This window comes from Colossoma macropomum, unplaced genomic scaffold (genome assembly GCF_904425465.1).
Source record: "Colossoma macropomum unplaced genomic scaffold, Colossoma_macropomum, whole genome shotgun sequence".
Taxonomy (NCBI): Eukaryota; Metazoa; Chordata; class Actinopteri; order Characiformes; family Serrasalmidae; genus Colossoma; species Colossoma macropomum.
Genome location: NW_023494798.1, coordinates 6,337,362 through 6,356,599, shown reverse-complemented (window position 1 = coordinate 6,356,599; position 19,238 = coordinate 6,337,362). Strand labels below are relative to the sequence as shown.

Here is a 19,238-nt window from a genome sequence, read left to right as displayed (position 1 = left end):
TCATTTGGTCTTTCCCATTACTTGCTTTTTATTGTTCATTTCAGGTTTCAATAACATTACATAGCATTTAGGTATAAAAATGCAGAAGAGTAAACCATAACTTGAAGCTAAAATAGCAAATATCTCTACAGCTACAGTGAACTTTCCAGGAGAGCTGACGTAAGCTGGAATGAAGGTGATCCAAACTGCACAGAATATGAGCATGCTGAATGTGATGAACTTGGCTTCATTAAAATTATCAGGCAGCTTTCGAGCTAAAAAAGCTAAAACAAAACATAAAGCAGCCAAGAGCCCTATATAACCCAGAATGGCCCAGAAACCTATAGCTGAACCTATGTTACATTCTAATATGATTCTTTCCTTGTAGTAGTTCATGTTCTTGTAGGGGAAAGGAGGGGATATTGTTAACCAAAGCACACAGATAAAGACCTGTATGAGAGTAAGGGCAAATACACTGAGTCTCTGCTGTGGAGGCCCAAACCATTTCATGACGTTACTGCCTGGAAGTGTAGCTCTGAAGGCCATTAACACCACTATTGTTTTCCCCAGAACACAGGAGATGCAGAGGACGAAGGTGATCCCAAACGCTGTGTGGCGCAGCATACAGGACCACTCAGAGGGCTGACCAATGAAAGTAAGTGAGCAGAGGAAACACAGAGTCAGTGAGAAGAGCAGCAGAAGCTCAGCTCTGAGTTGTTGGCTCGGACGATGGGAGTATTTCTATAACAATAGAAAACAAATGTTGTCAGAATGGTGAAAAAGACTCCAATCAAAGAAAATAGTGCAAGCAGTATCCCCATTATTTCCTCATACGATAGAAATTCAACTTCTTTTGGGATGCAGGCATCCCCTCTTGTGTTTGACCACTGTTGCACTGGACATTTCAAGCAATTGGGTGCATCTGAAACAAATTAGAAATTGCAAATTATATCTATTGTTATTGTCACACTTATTATTACAGGGTCAGAGAGTAGTTTTAATCAATTTATAGATCTTGTCTGCTTTTTTTAGTACCTGTTATGTTGCTGATTTCTCCTGGTGGGCATGGTATACAGTCATAGCAGCAAACAGGCTTTCCTTTCTGCACAGCTTTTCTTGTGCCGGGAGGACAGCTCTCACTGCACACAGATACTGGCACCTGCAGAACAAATAAGCACATACTTTGTACAAATAAGCTTGTTTTTTTTTAGTTAGGTAACTGTAGGAGAATGTACATGGTACACATATGCAGAAGAAAAATTACTGTTTTGCTTCCTCCATTCCAGACAATTTGATTCCCATTTATAGTAAACTGTTGGCCTTTAGGCAAAGATGCATCGTAGTGTCCAATTGTGGCAACTTTCATGGTTCCTTCACTGACCTGCTGCAAATTGATCAGCTCATATCTTGCTGGTGAATCTCCGTTTTTGTCAAAAAACACACTTTCCCCTTGAGGTGTGATGAAATTTACGTTCTGCAGGGATTGTAAAACCTTTAAAAGACAAATTGTGTTGAAACATTACTGTCCAAGAAATTAGTTAGGTTATGTTGCACTTATTTTCTTATTACATTTCAGATGAATTTTATTATTTTGTCTCACCTGCCAAGGCTGTATTTGGGAAAGTTCAGTACAACTTGCATTAGAAAATGAAGGGTTGCTTTGCTGACATGAGAGTAGATTGTGTAGCGCATGGGCCACTGCATAAACAGCCTTGTAGACATTGTTGGTGAACCTCAGATCAGATACATCAGTAAAGAGGGTTTTTATGTCTTTTAAATGCTCAGAACCATTACATGTCCTCTGACTTGCTTTATAAGTAAGTGAACAGTTGAACGTGCTTTCCCAAAAGTCTTTAAGAAACATGCTGTTGGGAAATTGTGAGGGGTTGACTTCCTGTAGAAAAGGACCCAGCCCAGGGATTTGTGCCCTGGGCACAGTGAAACCTACAGAGCCAATCAAAGCAGCATGTCCCAGGCTCTCTGTGAGAGAGCTGTCTGTGATCCAGGCATCACTGCCAATCCACTGCAGACCTGTAATATTCTGCTTGTATAACTCTTCTACCAACACTTTAATCTCTCTGTGGGACATGAAAGCCATTATCACTTTAGATGTGGAATGTTTAATAATATCCACTATGCGGAGTATTTCGTGGTATGGACTTGTGCTCTCAAAAGCTGCTGAATACTCTATACAGACACCTTCCTCGTGGGCTGCCGTGATAAACATCGCTATGCCGTTCAGTCCATAGTCATTTGCATTACTTATAGCCCCAACCCAGGTCCAACCAAAGTGTTTGACTAGCTGAGCCAGTGCTCTGCTCTGGTAGTAATCGCTGGGAATGGTTCTGAAGAAGGAAGGGAACTCTTTTCTGTTGCTCAGGCAAGCACAGGTGGCAAAATGACTGATCTGTTTAACATAGAGCACTGCATATAAATAACATTTACATTTAAAGTTAATTCATTCTTTGTATGAGGCTTATACATACATAAACCTTAAAGAAAATATGCATCCTTTTCTTACCACTGGTATATGGAACTGTCCAACAGTTCTTGCAAAACCCATAGTTGGCGTTGACCCAGAATGTCCAATAATGGCTTGGATAGTTTGAGACGTGCACTTGGCAGTTGTTGTTGCGCTTTCATGACTACTCACCAGTGCCATTGCAGATCTCAGTATATCCATAGATCCACAGTTATTGTATATTTTGTATCCCAGTGAGACTTCAGACAGAATGTTGGGATTTTTGTTTACTTCCCCCACAGCAAATATCAATGTCTGTGCAAACTGGAATTCTCTGAAACTTAAACTTAAGAAAATTTAAGGCAGTAATGAAAGTCATTCAGGTCAAACAACAGAAACAATTTATACAAGCATGCACATAACAGCAACATGGGGCTATATACATTGATAACTTATGAAACTGAATGTTTTAGTATGTGTATATACATACTCCCAGCATGGGCGGACTTCTGGCATGCTCCGAAATGAGTCTATGTAGCCATCTTGCCTAGTACGAAATGAGAAAATGCCTCCAATGATGAGATCTCCATCTGTCTGAAATTCAGGTCGCTCCACATGACTCTGTAGCCTACAAGCAGGCTCTTCTGCCTCAGTAAGTAGGACCATTAAGACTAGCTGAAAGAGGAGCATGACTCAGATTGTAGTTACTTTGCCCTAATGACACCAGCATTTATGTACTCAGAGAACGCCAGAATCTGCCCCTGTTCTAGCCCACAAACAGCATCAGCAACCTCAGGAGACTGAGGCTATGAAATAACGTGTCTTGTACAAATAACAATTATTATTATTATTATTATTATAACAATTTATAATAATAATAATAATAATAATCATAATCATAATAAGAATTTAAAATTATAACAATAAGTAATAATAATATACAGTACCTTTTAGAATTTGACAAAGAAGCATAAATATGCAAATACATGTTCAGCTAGATGTTATGCTGAAAACGACAGTAGTCTCCTTTGGTGAGTGCATTTACATGAATTTCTCTTTGAGTGAATGCGTTTTCATTAGCAGATTTTGGCAGTTATCAGATTATTCAAGAGGTCATGAAAACAGCATACTTCGATTTCTTACATTGCATTAAGGCCTAGAAATCCAAATAAAAAATCTGAAAAAGTACACCTGGTTTTTAGCTCAGTAATCAGGTTTTTCAGCACATGCATACTTTTATTCTGATTTTGTTCATTTTTCTCAGTCTGCGCATGCGAGAAAATAGAAACAATCCACTACTGGTCATCTTTCAGACTTTATGTTTCACTGGGGTATAAATATGAGGTGGCCCATTGGCCAAACATCTTTAATCTTCCATTCAGACCGTTTTGCGTTCCCTCTCTGAAAACCTGGTTCAAAGATCTGGAGAGATGGTGTTTAGGAATGGTCCCCTGATTTTTTCCCCCCCCTGTCTCAGCAAACATGATATGAGAAGATATTTTTGCTAATCTTTAGCAAGTATAGTAATACTTGCTAATAATTCTGGAGGACACTATATAACAGTGAACACCTTGCACACTGAAAACATTATACAGTTCTGTTCATGTTTCTGGACACATGTAACATTTCTTCATAGCGTCTTTTACTGGTTAGTGAGCTTTGAAGCTATAATGCTAGCATTGTTAGCAAGTATGCCAGTAGCTGGAGAATGAGTATTTTTGTTCTAAGCTTGCTATTACCATGGAGAGAAAATGTAGATATTAGGCAACTTCAGACATTTGTGTTCTACTTTGTGCTTGTGGAAATCATGTTTGAGTATGATGGATATGTTACTATGCCTATAACATTCTGTTGTTATGCTAATTTAGACCTAGCTAGAGAGCTAACTAAAATGTCTTCATGGATTCATTCAGGATGTAGTATGAAATTAATTATCACACAGATCTACCATGAAGGCAGCTTTACCTGTTCTCCGTGCCGACATGGGATGATGATTGCCTTGCATAGTACTTCATTCCAGGCAGGAACACCACTGCTATCTTAGTACAAGTCACATATGATTGTACTGATAACTTGATTTACTGAAGAATCTACCTATTATTTATTATTATTAGTATTATTAGTAGTAGTAGTAGTAGCAGTATTAGTGGAAGTAGTAGAAATAGTAATTGTTGTTATTATTAATAGTAATATCAAAAATTATATATTGACATTTATTTATTTATTAAAAAAAATAAAAACAGAATTGTAAACAAGCCACTAGCATTAGCATTTCATAGAGTGCCATGTGATTAAAGCCTTACATAACAGAAATAACCTTTATATTCCAGAAGTTTGAGAACACCAGAACATTTAGTTTTATTGTTGATGTTTGAATTTAATATTTCACTCAAGTGAAATAATTTTGTGTTGTACTTAAATAGACATTTTGCATTTTATGCTGCCTATGTGAAATATTTTGAAGAAGTCTTGTTTTAAAAATATAACCATTATGCAGAATAAAATACAGAATGAATTAGAATAAAATGCTGCTAATTAGACTAGTTTGACCTTAGAATTGCTTATCTGGCAATAAACTGTGATTGATATAAATAATAATATAATAAGAAACACATGTTCTTCCACCATAACCAAATTTAAGTTCCAAATGTATGTTATGTACAACATGATAATGATTTGCTACAAAAAGATAACAATTCATTATCATTCTTAAAAATGAAGATATTGTTAAGCTGTTTAAACTTGATTTCAAAATGCTTATCACTGTTATATTCAAAGTCAGAACAGTAGTTGTTCTACTCAGTAGGTGTTTCATGAAATTGGGTTATGGCACTTTGGGTAGGTAGGAAAAAGACTGCACACTCTCATATGCCGAACACTTTAATGATGACGTAAATTGCCAAATGTTTAAATGTTATTCATACAGGTAAATACAAAAATTGACAACAATTTTAGGAAGAATTTGAAGTAACCTTCCCCATCATATGCCTTTTAGAATTCTTCTCTGGTTTCAGTAGAATTACATAACATTTTGGTAGAAAGATGCAGAACAGCAAAGCAAAGCTTGAGGCCAAAATGGCAAATATCTCCACAGCTACAGTGAACTTTCCAGGAGAGCTGACATAAGCAGGGATAAAGGTGATCCAAACAGCACAGAATATGATCATGCTGAATGTGATGAACTTGGCTTCATTGAAGTTATCAGGCAGCTTCCGTGCTAGAAAAGCCAAAATAAAACACAAAAGAGCCAGAAATCCTATATAACCCAGCACAGCCCAGAAACCTATTGTTGATCCCAAATGGCATTCTAGAATGATCTTTTCCTTGTAGTGCTTTAGATTTTTAAAGGGAAAAGGAGGGGATGTTGTTAACCAAAGAACACAAATAAGGACCTGTATGAGAGTGAAGGTGAGAACACTGAGTCTCTGCTGTGGAGGACCAAACCATTTCATAGCATTACTGCCTGGAAGTGTAGCTCTGAAGGCCATTAACACCACTATTGTTTTCCCCAGAACACAGGAGATGCAGAGGACGAAGGTGATCCCAAACGCTGTGTGGCGCAGCATACAGGACCACTCAGAGGGCCGACCAATGAAAGTAAGTGAACAGAGGAAACACAGAGCCAGAGAGAAGAGCAGCAGGAAGCTCAGTTCTGAGTTGTTTGCTTTCACTATGGGGGTATTTTTATATCTAAAGAATACTACTGCTATTATTATTGTCATTAATGCACCAAATATGGAAATAGTTGTTAGTAAAATTCCCATTATTTCATCATAGGACAGATATTCAGTTTCTTTCTTTACACATGCATCTCTGTGTTGATTTGACCAGTAGTCCTGATAGCATTGCTCACATGTAACAGAATCTGTAATAAGTGAGAAAAAACAGTAAAATTACGTACGAAAAAAAAAAGTCTGAATAAGTAATCAATCATAAAAAAACAAGCAGGCTCTTTACTGCTAAGGCCGAGTTATCGCAGAACTTGGCAAAGCAGGTAATATGTGTGACAAAATAATAAAGTCTGAAAAGAAATGGAGGCATGTTTAGTGCTAGCAGTGACCGTATCTTGGGTCTGTTGCCCCTTCTTTTTTTACCTGTTACATTGCTGATCTCCCCTTCTGCGCATGGTATACAGTCAAAGCAGCAGATAGGCTTTCCTTTCTGCACAGCCTTCCTGGTGCCAGGAGGGCAGCTGTCACTGCACACAGACACCGGCACCTGTGATGAACAAAATATATAGTAATTTACCCAAAAAAACTATTTAACTAACAGTGTTAACTGCTGTTTTTACTTTTGAGAGTAAGACACAGTTTTCATCCTTATACTCACCTGGTTACTATTTTTTGCCCACATAATTAAGGTCATGTTTACTGCTAATCGATATTGAGGTGGAAAAGAGGAGTCATAAAGTCCAACAGTGACAAATTCATGTTGGTGTTCTTTACTTGCCTGCCAGTTTATTATCTCATATTTTGCAGCAGGGTCACCATTTTTATCAAAATACACTTCTTCACCATCTTTGGTTTTGAAATGCACCATTTTGAGGTGTTCTAGAAACTGACAAAATAGAGCATCATAATATAAATTAGTGTTATGGACGTGACAAAGCTGGGGCCTAAGGACAAAAACACAGTTTTAACTCACATTGAGAGGATCAGGCTGCTTCTTTGTAGGACACCTTTGCGTACAGCCGAGAAGGTTGTGTAGAGTATGGGCAACAGCAAATACTCCTTTATACACATTACTGAAAATGGGGAGCAGTGACATGTCTGTAAATGTGTTTTCCACATCAGAGAGTTTCTCTTTTCCTGTACACACTGGTGAGTCCCCTGAATTATTCTGGACAGTGTATTTACACTTAAACAGAGCTTCCCAGAATTTAGTAAAAATTTCACTTCCTGCAGATTTCAGGGGATTTATATCTAAAATGAAGTCCTTTAAACCTGTCACCTTTGTTTTGGGGATAGCTAGCCCTATGGCTCCTTGCAGTATTTTGTGCTTATCCAGTGCGGCTACAGCTGAATCAGAGATCCAACCTTCAGTTCCCACCCACTGATATCCAGTGATGTTGTGCTCATGAAATACATCCAGCAAAATCTCCAAGTCCCAGTGAGCGAGAAATGCCACAATCACTCGAGAAGTAGAGCTTTTGATCTGCTCAACTATTCTCAGCATTTTTTCTTGTGAATAAGTTCTAAAAAATGGAAGGGAATATTCTAAGCAAACACCCAGCTGCTCTGCAACTTTTGTGAAAGTGGCCATACCACTGTTACCATAATCATCATCCGTTCTTAATGCTCCCACCCAGGTCCAGCCAAAGTGCTTGACCATCTCTGCCAATGCTCTGCTCTGGTGGTAATCACTGGGAATAGTGCGCAGAAATGATGGGTATTTCTTTTTGTCACTGAGACACTCACATGTGGCATAGTGACTGATCTAAAAACAGATTCACAGAGTTGTATCAAACATGGTGAGATCTTAAAAATAACTGTTATCAGAGCCCATTAAAATGTATAAAATGTACATTTTAACTCAAAATATTAATGTTTTATTCACTTGCTTTATTCATTGAAACATACTTTACAAGTTATGTAACGATTTCCAGCTGCATATTTCTTCTATCTTTAGAAATGACATTTCAGGAGACAGAACCTTTGAAAGCAAATAGCAGATACTTACAATGGGAAAGCTGAAAGGTCCGATACTCTTGGCGATAGCCATACACGGTGATGAGGCTGTGTCACCTATTATGGCTTGTACCTGATCTGGTTTTGTGCAGACCTCATCTTGGGCCATATTGTCATTTCCATTAATAAGTGCCATGGCCACTTTAACCCCCCTTGCCATTGAACTGCAGGTGTCATATATCTTGTAGCCCAATGTAACACCTGGCAGTAAAGAAGAACTGTTGTTGATCTCCTCTATTGCAAAGATCAAGGACTGAGAATACTGGAAGGCTCTGAAATCAAGACTGATTAGAGAAATGCAGAGAGAAACACAGAGACATAATATTTTATCATCCAGTATCATCCAAAACATCCTGCCACAGAATGTAATGCATGTGTCAATGCTGATAAAATGCCAGAGGTTTACACTTTCTTATTCTGCTTACCTCATGCACTTTAATGGCGGTGGCATTGCCACATAGGACAAGTCTCTGATCTCCCAACTGCTGTGAAAGGGAAAAATCCCTCCAACTATAATATCACCATCCTTTGATAGTTGTGGGTATACAGGCTCTCCTTGCAGGCTACAAGCAGTCTCGTTAGCTCTGGAAAAAGTAAGGATGGCCATTACCATATGTAGGAGTGCAAAGACAGGCTCCATCCACCTATCCACTTTCCCAGTTGGTACAGTGGTTAAGAGAATGTTTGCTAGATCTGATGTTTCAGGCAGCCAAACAGGAAGAATTTGAGATATTTATATGGCTTCAAATACAAATACTCTAAGGTAAGGTTACACTGAGGAAATCTGGTCAAAGGAGGTGTGACCTTCCACTGTGATAGCACTAATCTGAAAAAAAAGCAGGCCCCTATGGCTCATGTGGCTTTTGGTTGGTTTTCTTTACTACGCCCTTAAACAAGATGGTTCTTCAAGAGTTCTCTAGTAAAGAAAATGGTTCTATATTTATTATTAAATGCTTCTTTATTTATTGTTAAAGGGTTCTTTGTGCCATGAAAGGGTTCTTCAGATTGATCAAGAATGTGCTGCTGTAGATGTTTCTATATAGGACCTTTTTGAAAAGGGATCTATATAGCATCAAAGAGGGTTCTGATATTGTTGTGATGTCAAGCCTGTAACAATAGCAGAACCCTTTTTGAAGCTATATAGAACCCTTTTCAAAAGGGTTCTATATAGAACCATCCACAGCACATTCTCCATCAATCTGAAGAACGCTTTCATGATTCAAAGAACCCTTTAACCCTTTTTCATGGTTCTATATAGAAGTTTTTTCTTTACTAAGAAACCCTTAAGGAACCATCGTATTAAGTGTGTACTTTGGACATCATTTTTAATTTTACTGTATGACAGTAATTACATATACCACTGTAGTTTTGGAATATGACTGTGCATGTTTGCCTGAAATAGAGGTCAAACTTATGACCTTTTAAGTCATTATTGCTTATCCTGAAATACTGAAAGACAGTAGAAACTAATTGGCATTTTGTAGTGGACACACACATGCCTTCATTTTTTGTAGTGAGGTGTTCCTCTGAAAGCAGGCCACGTCTTAGAGAAGGATGATTTTTAGAATATTGCCACTCTTGGAACTGAGTGGTGGTGTTGATATTTAGTAACAGCACCAGTGAGTGTTTTTATATAAGACCTTGTAATGTTTCAGTGGACATAAACAAGGGAACATTAAGATGATTTAATCTCTCAGAATGTTGGCCTGTCAGAATGCTCATAATGTATTAATATCATGTGCTTACTGCTTTTTGTTTCTAGACCTTGTGGGCCTCTGAGAAATGTTTAAACAAAAGAAAATTAGTTCAAACATAACTTTCTCAGGGCCTCTGCAGAGAACATAACCATTTGATGGATTGTAACATCATAGGGAGAATATCTTTCTCAGTTTCTTTTAAGGGTTTAACATGACTGGTTATGCAGTAGTACAGCAAGCCATATTCAAGTGATAATGAAGTTATTCTTAGTGTGACTATCATAGAAGTAGCAGCTTACTGCCCTCTGGTGGAGGAATACCATTATTGCATTTAATAGGCTGAACAATGGGGTATCTTATGAGACACCGTTTCATAAGAGCATATCTAATTACAGAGGCCTGCATTATGTCCAAAATCAAATCAGGGAGCTAAAGACAAATCAAGTAGTTAAGTCATTCATATGTTTGTCTTTTGTAATATGGAGTACATCTAAGCGCACCTACTGTTTTACTGGTTTATATTGTGTTATGTGGGTTATCTGTAATAAGATGATGGTAAAAAGTGTCAGCACAAATATATCACATTGTGTAGATGACATTCAGTTTTTTCAGCTTTGCTTACTGTCTATTAAAGACTAGTAACCATTTGGTTGATGCAGCAGGAGCAGTGTGTAATCAAACAGATGCCAGCAGGACTGTCTGGCTAATTCAAGCTAAAAATCAAATCTGAATTCAGAAACTTTCACTGTGTTCAACCATGGATGACGGCAGCCCAAATCAGCATTGTGCTCCTTACATATAGTGAAAAACATACACAGCTCAACTTTAACATGCAGTATAATTTTACTATGCCACACATAGATATTCATATTCTGGTGGTACTACTGTTGTTTCAGTTAGGGTTAGAAATATAAGTATTGAAATATTAGCTGTGTCTCTATCACTGGGGAGCCAGCATTTACAAGGTACAAGGTTTAGAACGGATTCCAGAATGTGTGGTTATTGGTGCAAAGTGTGTTCTTGCAGCTAAAATTAAGTAACTAAAACGCAGATGTTTAAGTTAAGAAAGAGTTCTTAACATATTACAGACACTGTGACTAGGCACACCTAATTTATTTCATGTGGTTTGTTACCATCTTAAGCTATTACTAAAAAAAATGGTTTAATAGGTTCTTCATTTTGGTGGGGAATGTATACGTTTTTGAGCTCCTTTTGAGAATGGTTCTGCATTGCACCAAAAAGCGTTCTTCAAAAAACCCTTTGAAGAACCATATTTTTAAAGAGTGGATATTTAAAGAGTTAACACATACATCAAACAAAATCTAGTATTAAAAATTATTCTGCTTCTTTTTTTAGCAGTAATTCCATGTTTTTGTTATTCAGGAGAAGACTGTAATTTAAATTGTATTTCTTTAACCTCAAGACAGTTGTAAGAAACAAAGACATCCGACTGAGTGTCAGTTGTAAAACTACAATCCCTAACACACTTCGTGCTCTTATCTTCCCATTCAACGGTATACATTTAAAATAACTAGAACATTTAAACTAACCCAAAGTTGATTAACTTTCTAAAATGATATTTTTCTTGGTTACAACAACAACAACAAAATTACCAAAACAACTTTAGTGAATTACAGAGTTTCACATTAATTTTGCTTTTCTGTTGGTAAGTTATTCATGGTTTCAGTAAAATAGCATGGCAGTTTTGGAAGAAAGCAGCAGAATGTCAAACCAAAGGCTAAAAAAGCCAGTATCTCCAGATTCTTTTTAACCTAAAGATAATATATTCTAAAATGTTGACTATTGCTAGTCAATGTGTGGCTCACTTCTTTTCAGCTCACTTAACTGGCACTTTACCCATAATTTGTTTTTTAGTGTTCTTTTCTGGTTTCAGTATGATTATATAACACTTTGGAAGGAAGATACAGAATAACAAAGCAAAGCTTGAGGCCAAAATGGCAAATATCTCCACAGCTACAGTGAACTTTCCAGGAGAGCTGACATAAGCTGGGATGAAGGTGATCCAGACTGCACAGAATATGAGCATGCTGAATGTGATGAACTTGGCTTCATTAAAGTTATCAGGCAGCTTCCGTGCTAGAAAAGCCAAAACAAAACACAGAAGAGCCAAAAATCCTATATAACCCAGCACAGCCCAGAAACCTATAGCTGAGCCTAAATTACATTCTAGAATAATTTTGTCGTTATAGTTATTTAAATTTTTAAAGGGAAAAGGGGGGGATATTATTAACCAAAGAACACAAATAAGGACCTGTATGAGAGTGAAAGCAAGAACACTGAGTCTCTGCTGTGGAGGCCCAAACCATTTCATGACATTACTGCCTGGAATTGTAGCCCTAAAGGCCATTAACACCACTATTGTTTTCCCCAGAACACAGGAGATGCAGAGGACGAAGGTGATCCCAAACGCTGTGTGGCGCAGCATACAGGACCATATAGAGGGCTGACCAATGAAAGTAAGTGAACAGAGGAAACACAGTGTCAGCGAAAAGAGTAGAAGGAAGCTCAGCTCTGAGTTGTTTGCTTTGACTATTGGAGTATTTTTATATCTAAAGAATATAAGTGCTATTACCATAGTCACAAATGCACCAGTAATAGAAACAGCTGTTAGCAAAATTCCCATAGTTTCATCATAGGACAAATATTCAATTTTCTTCTTTATACATTCATCCCTGTGTGGATTTGACCAGTAGTCTTGATTGCATTGTTCACACTTAATTGAATCTGTCAGGCAGTGAGAGAGAAATTAAACAACAAGAAAAGTTACATACATAGGAAAAATGATCAACAATATAGAGTACAGATTTAGCAATTTAACAGAACTGCTGTTTAAAAATCTCTACTTATCCATTAAAAGAGGTGGAAAAACTGTAAATTATCCCAAAATATATAAAGGTATTTTCAGCGGCATTACAAACAGGATTTTATATTTGGAGTTTTTGTACCTGATATATTACTGATCTCTCCTTCAGCACATGGTATACAGTCAAAACAGCAGATAGGTTTTCCTTTCTGCACAGCCTTCCTGGTGCCAGGAGGGCAGCTCTCACTGCACACAGACACCAGCACCTGTGATCAAAAAAAATATGCAACAGCTCAAAAAATAGTTAGCCATTGTTAATTTAAGTGGTGACTTCAAATACATATTGCAAGAAATAGCTCATGTGTAAGTAATCCTTTTGTAGAGACAAAGTACCTGGTTGCTGTTTCCTGCCCAAACAATAGAGGCAGTGTTTACCGCTAAGCGATCATAAGAAGGATGAGAAGAGTCATAGTGTCCAACAGTGACAAATTCATGTTGGTTTTCTTCACTTGTTTGCCAGTTTATTATTTCATATTTTGCAGCAGGGTCACCATTTTTATCAAAATAAACTTCTTCACCTTCTTTGGTTTTGAAATGCATCCTTTTTAGGTGTTCTAGAAACTAAAAGATAAATTCAAATAGCAATATAACCTAAATAGAACAGTTTTTGCTTCTTGTTATTTAAAACATGTTATGAAGACCATCATGTTCCCTGCAAAGGTACAGCATCTTTGTTATTTTTATTAGTGTCAAACTGTGTACCAAAGACTTGTGGCCTAAGTTGAAAATCAGTGCTTAATCAGAATGTTAACTTACTGTGAAAGGATCAGGCTGCTTTTTTGCAGGACATGTTTGTGTGCAGCCAAGAAGTTTATGTAGGGTATGGGCAACAGCATATACTGCTTTATACACATTACTGAAAATGGGCATCAGCGTCATGTCAGTGAATGTGTTTTCCACATCAGACAGTTTCTCTTCACCTGTGCATGCTGATAAGTCCTCTGATTCATTCTGCACTGTATATTTGCACTGAAACAGAGCCTCCCAGAATTCAGTAAAAATAGCACTGCCTGCAGATTTCAGTGGATGTATATCCAGAATAAAGTCCTTCAGACCTGTCACTGTTGTTTTGGGGATAGCCAGCCCTATGGCTCCTTGCAGTATGTTGTATTTATCCATTGTAGCCAGTTCTGAATCAAAGATCCAGGCCTCAGTTCCCACCCACTGATATCCAGTGACGTTGTGTTCAAAAAACACATTCAGCAAATTCTCCAAGTCCCAGTTATCGAGAAATCCCACAATCACTCGAGAAGTAGAGCTTTTGATCTGCTCAATAATCCTCAGCACTTTTTCTTGTGAGTAAGTTCTAAAAAATGGAAGGGAATATTCTAAACAAATGCCCAGCTGTTCTGCAGCTTCAACAAATGCAGCCATCCCATTGTTACCATAGTCATCATCTCTTCTTATTGTCCCCACCCAGGTCCAACCAAAGTGCTTGACCATCTCTGCCAGTGCTCTGCTCTGATGATAATCACTTGGGATAGTGCGCAGAAATGAAGGATATTTCCTTTTATCACTAAGACACTCACAGGTGGCATAGTGACTGATCTAAAAACAGATTCATACAGGTGTTTCAGCCATTATGTTCAGTCATGATATTTTGTTAGTCAAGATAACACCATGTAATGTTAAAGTTATGACTGAATACAATGATGAAAAAATGTAATTCTTACAACTGGAATACTGAAAGGCCCGATACTATTTGCTATAGCCATTGACACTGATGAGTATGTCTCGCCAATTATGGCTTGCACCTGGGCTGGCTTTGTGCAGGGCTCATCCAAGACTGTCTCCTCATTTCCATTAACAAGTGCCATAGCCATTCTAACCCCTATTGCTATTGAACTGCAGGTGTCATAGATCTTGTAGCCCAGTAAGACACCTGGCAGTAAAGAGGAGCTGTTGTTGATCTCTTCTATTGCGAAAATCAAGGACTGTGAATACTGGAAGGCTCTGAAATCAAGACTGCACAGTAAACATTTAGAGATAAATACAAAGACATTATTTTAGGATGAAATCATCGCTAATATGTGTGGCTCATGTAATGCTACACTCATATAGTACATTTTCAGTCATTGTGTAAAATGCTCATTTTTCCTGCTGCTTACCTCCTGCATTTGAATGGATGTGGCTTGACCAAATAGGACAAGTCTGGGACCTCCCAAGTGCTATGGAAGGGGAAAATCCCTCCAACTATGATATCACCATCCTTTGAAAGAACTGGATATGCAGACTCTCCTTGGAGGCTACAAATTTCATTAGCACCAGAAAAATTGATGATGGTCATTACCACATGCAAAAGAGTAAAAAAGTACTCCATTCACCTGTCCAACTGTTGAGTAGAGATAATGATTGAGTGTGTGCACCAGGTCTGATGCTTAACCTGGTTGGACATGAATGATTTGTGATATTTATACAAATGTAAGGCAAGTCCTCTGTGGTAGGGTTACGCTACTGGGTTGCAATCAAAGGAGGTGTGACTTCTAAAAAGGGCCCTCAGTGCCTTATATGGGTTGCATAATGATTGATTTGTTCTTTTTGGTGTTTTTTATTTTTTATTTTTAAAAACAGTATGGTTAGTATGGCAGTAACACTGTGGCTTTTTGTGTTCTTACACAGTGATATATCATCACAAAAGAATTAATACAGTCATACTTAACTGCCATTTAATGAACTATCGTTCACATTGTTGCCATCTGAAAAAAACCTTGTATCTTCACTAATACAAGTTGATAAGTTTGACCGTCCACATTAATGGGCTGACTTGAATCATTTTAAAACAGCCATGAAGCTGCATGTCAATATGAGAAATGGGAAAGAGGTAAATGAACCAGAAGGATCTCAGAATAGAAGCCATAAAAACATACAGAGTGGGAAGCATGAAGAACAAAAAGAGGGAAAGGTGTGGCAAAATGAAGCACAAACAAGAAAAAGGGGCCAGATTTCACAATTTTGTAGTCCTGGTGTTTGTTTAAAGTCCACATAGGCTAGCAAGAAAAGGCTTTCTATTTCCCTTTAAATGTATGACATACTAAGCGAGGATATCCCATTTAGCTGAGCTTAGTCTTTACACTTTGTCAGTCTTCCATTTGGGATCACAAGGGCCCCAGAAATCTTTCAGCATGAAATTAGTGTAACAGTGATTGAGGAAATTAAGGCCTAGAGGGGAAGTTATGTACATGGATGATTCATTCATGCAGTTCATGAGCTCTTTTCTCCACAAAATATCCAGGAGTTCAGGTGAATTTTAACACGTTCAGCTAACTGAGTGAATACATTCTTGATCTGTCAATAGTGAGTCAGCCATTGGCCCATTAGGCCAGCTTTTAAGGGACAGCATGGAATTAGGACCGCCTAGAACAGGAGATATTTTAGTGTATCAGTCAAACTGAATGGATATAACCAGTGCTTACTCTGAAGAATTCAACCAGTCCCTGCTCTAAAGGAATCCTGCCAATGCCCTCTCTGAATGAGTTCAATCAATTCCCCCCGAATGAATCCAGTTAATGAACACACTGAATGAATATGACCAGTGCCTGCTCTGAATTAATGCAACCAATGCCAGCACTGAATAAATCCAAGCCACTCACACCAACTCCAACCATGAAAAAGACTTGCTATTAAGTGTGAACACAGCAAAAACACTTACTTTGTGAATTTGTCTGTTTACAGTCTATAATAATGAATCCACCATATTATTCAAATAGTGCAGGGGTTCTTAACTTGGCGTGGTCCCAGAGGGGTCACAAAAATGGTGCTGCAAAGACATACGCTTCATCAAAAATGGAGAAAATAATTTTGACGAGCGAATACCAGCTCTGATAAATGGCTTGACCATTATGCTACGAAAGATGGACTAATGCCGATTATGAATTTCTTTTGCATGCGCTCATTACTGAGGGAGGGTCTTGATTGACCATGAAACTTGAGAACTTTTTTGTCGCAAGGCTAAATATTTGCATAGCAGTGGAGCGCTTTCTAACAGGTAGCGCTGAAACCATGAGAGCAAAACATGACATCCAGAAACGCACTGAGAAAAAACCTGAACGGGAAAAAATGATGAAAAGTACTTAGTGTATTGGTTTACACAGAAAAGCAGTGTGGAGGATACACAGCCACAATATGTGGTTTATGGCATAGTGCTAGCTAAGGAACTAAGGCTATGTTCACGCAGCAGGTAAAAGTGGCCCAAATCTGATTTTCTCACCAAATTAGATTTTTTTGTTTGGCTGTTCACATTATCTTTTAAATGTGATCTATATGTGACATCACTATGAACAGATCAGCCCCTAAACTGACCTGCATGCTCAAAAGAACAACCCTTCACGTTGTTTCATGTGGCGTGCATCCAGAGGTAAACAACCATCATCATCAATGAATGCCAGTCGCTTCCAGAGCTTTCAGTTTCATCTTCACCTGCATGACAGGAGCAATCATGAAGTTTCAGTTTTTGACAGCTGGGCTCATCACCCAGAATGTGTTCGAGCTCGCCGTAAAGAGTGCTCGTTATTTGGCGACAACCACTTCTTTGGTTCGTGTCCTCGGATTCTTTAACATTTTTTTTGTTGTTTTTTGTCAATGTTTATGAAGTCTCGGCAGCGTGAAATTATGACGAATGTTGAGTTGGATTGATGTAAAAGTCGCATGAATTCTGATCTGGCTGTTCGGACTGAGTCGCATTGACGCGAATCGGATACGTATGGGATTTCCATTCCACATATGAAAGCGTCTAAAATCGGACTTGCAAATGTCAGATTCAGTGTGTTTTTTGCTGTTCACACTGCCACATCTCACAGAGTCACATATGAAGAAAAAGACTAGATTTGGGCCACTTTTACCTGCTGTGTGAACAAAGCCTAAGAACCCAGCAGTCTACCTTCCAAAAAGCCACCTATGTCAACCAGAAAGTACTGAAACTTATTCACTTCGCATCGACATTTCTGTGTGAATCAGGATTTTCTGCACTTAGTTATCTGAAAAAAACAAATAAAGAACTCATCTCAGAGTAGAAGACCATTTGCGATTCTTCCTCAACCTTGCTAAGCCTTGTGTGGATCAGTGTGGGCCCAGATGTGCTTACATGACAATGAAATTGACTGGAACAAGTGTGTGGGAATTTCCTCACAAGCTGCATGAGCTATGACTGGGAAACAGAGTGGTCTGTTACAAAAGTAAAGGCCATTGCTCTGCTTGCCTTGTGAACACATTATATGATTCACAGAAAAACTCTTGCAGCAAAGCGAATGCCCCTAAACTCAAACCTGTGGATGGAACAAATGGATGAAGATGGAGAAAGGTGTTTGATCACTGGCTTAAATGGCTTTGAAGGACAGGGCTTTAACCTTCATATGACATTGTCCGCTTAAACGCTAAGAAATCATCTGCATAATGGAAGCAGAGAATGCAAACAAAAGTGCATAGTGCTCTGAGCCCACTGAGGGCGCACACATAACACGCTAGAAATGCCTTAGAAAGCAGTATCAAATGTGCCTTTTCAGTTTAGTTTTAGCAATGGCATGGAGAAAGAAAAAGGTTAAAAGGTTTTTAGCCAAAACTGAAAGACTCACTAATGAAATGAAGTAGAAAAGTTTGTGAAACATTCAAAGAGGAATGAGAGGAGCGAGAGGGAGCATCTTTTTAATCAGTATGTACATTCTGCAATACACTTTTTTCTTGCCCGCAAATGTTATTATTGCTATAATGAATATTATTACACTTTACTGTTCATATCTTTGCATGCTTACTCAAGCAGTATAAGCTACAGGTGCCTTGAGGACTCTTGAATTGAATTTCTTTTTAGCATCCGATTGTCATAGTGCTGAATTGTGTGATTGATATATGTGTGTTTTTATTGGAATATGCAGATTTTCCAGCAATGCGTATGATGTCTGTGATACTATAACATTTATTGTGAGGTTGGTTATTTTTGGCTTTCAGCAGTGAATTTTAAGTTTATGGCATTGTTTTAAAGATCATAAAACACACTTTCTGTTAATTTGAGTTGTCTTTATTAAAATTACAAGTACTTTACTTTTATTCCATGCAATTACTGAATAATGAGCCTTAAGATTTGGGTATGTTCAGGTGGAAAATCCAGAAAATATGCATGAGCAAAATGGTTAACCAGCATAAGAAGAACAACCAGTACCCAGTGTTGTAAACTGTCTGTCGTTACAGAAGTTTTTGCCATCTAAGGACGCCAGAAGTCTGTGTAAAGGAAATAAGTTTTGTAATAAGGATTGTGTAAGCGATTTTCAGGTTCTTGATGTTTTACTGGAATTTTCCCTTGACCAGAGCCAACGTGGGTAGTTGGGGGATATTTGTGGTAATTTATGGCTTAAATCAGCAGCCTCCTCCTCAAGTGGTGCAGTTCAGGTTTGCCGATTCTGACTCGTCAGCTAATAAGTCTCATGCAGTGGGTTTGTCTAGTTTGTCTGGGGATTGTAATACTTTTTGCTTTCATTTCACATGAAAGCTAAATGGGAGCTGATCATCTACAAATAATGATAATTTACACATATCAGCATTTT

General features: G+C 38.0%; 3 protein-coding genes across 3 annotated transcripts; all 3 read right to left on the bottom strand.

Moving 5' to 3' along the window:
* On the bottom strand, positions 1-3,130 carry LOC118818397 (extracellular calcium-sensing receptor-like). Its single transcript, XM_036585651.1, is given in 7 exon segments — positions 1-677; positions 680-901; positions 1,015-1,138; positions 1,244-1,471; positions 1,580-2,386; positions 2,501-2,786; positions 2,931-3,130. Coding segments are annotated over 7 exon segments (2,544 nt in total).
* A 1,766-nt stretch (positions 3,131-4,896) lies between these two features.
* LOC118818398 (extracellular calcium-sensing receptor-like) lies at positions 4,897-8,767 on the bottom strand (the record flags this gene model as incomplete). The annotated part of the gene is made up of 7 exons (XM_036585652.1): positions 8,553-8,767; positions 8,120-8,411; positions 7,085-7,876; positions 6,770-6,997; positions 6,535-6,658; positions 5,413-6,305; positions 4,897-4,908 (listed from the first exon to the last, which is right to left on the bottom strand). Coding segments are annotated over exons 1-7 (2,556 nt in total), but the record flags the coding sequence as incomplete, so codon positions are not given.
* Positions 8,768-11,661: 2,894 nt separating this feature from the next.
* On the bottom strand, positions 11,662-15,028 carry LOC118818393 (extracellular calcium-sensing receptor-like). Its single transcript, XM_036585647.1, has 6 exons — positions 14,817-15,028; positions 14,382-14,673; positions 13,465-14,256; positions 13,042-13,269; positions 12,791-12,914; positions 11,662-12,569 (listed from the first exon to the last, which is right to left on the bottom strand). Exons 1-6 carry the CDS (start codon positions 15,026-15,028, stop codon positions 11,662-11,664), a joined length of 2,556 nt encoding a protein of 851 aa, XP_036441540.1.
* Between the last annotated feature and the right edge of the window lie 4,210 nt (positions 15,029-19,238).

Bases quoted from the DNA above. Each gene is read 5' to 3' on its own strand.
- LOC118818393 (XM_036585647.1), bottom strand. From the start codon at position 15,028: ATGGAGTACTTTTTTACTCTTTTGCATGTGGTAATGACCATCATCAAT. The intron at 14,674-14,816 runs GTAAGCAGCAGG...TTTACTGTGCAG, and splicing joins CATCCATTCAAATGCAGGAG to TCTTGATTTCAGAGCCTTCC. The intron at 14,257-14,381 runs GTAAGAATTACA...ATCTGTTTTTAG, and splicing joins GGCCTTTCAGTATTCCAGTT to ATCAGTCACTATGCCACCTG.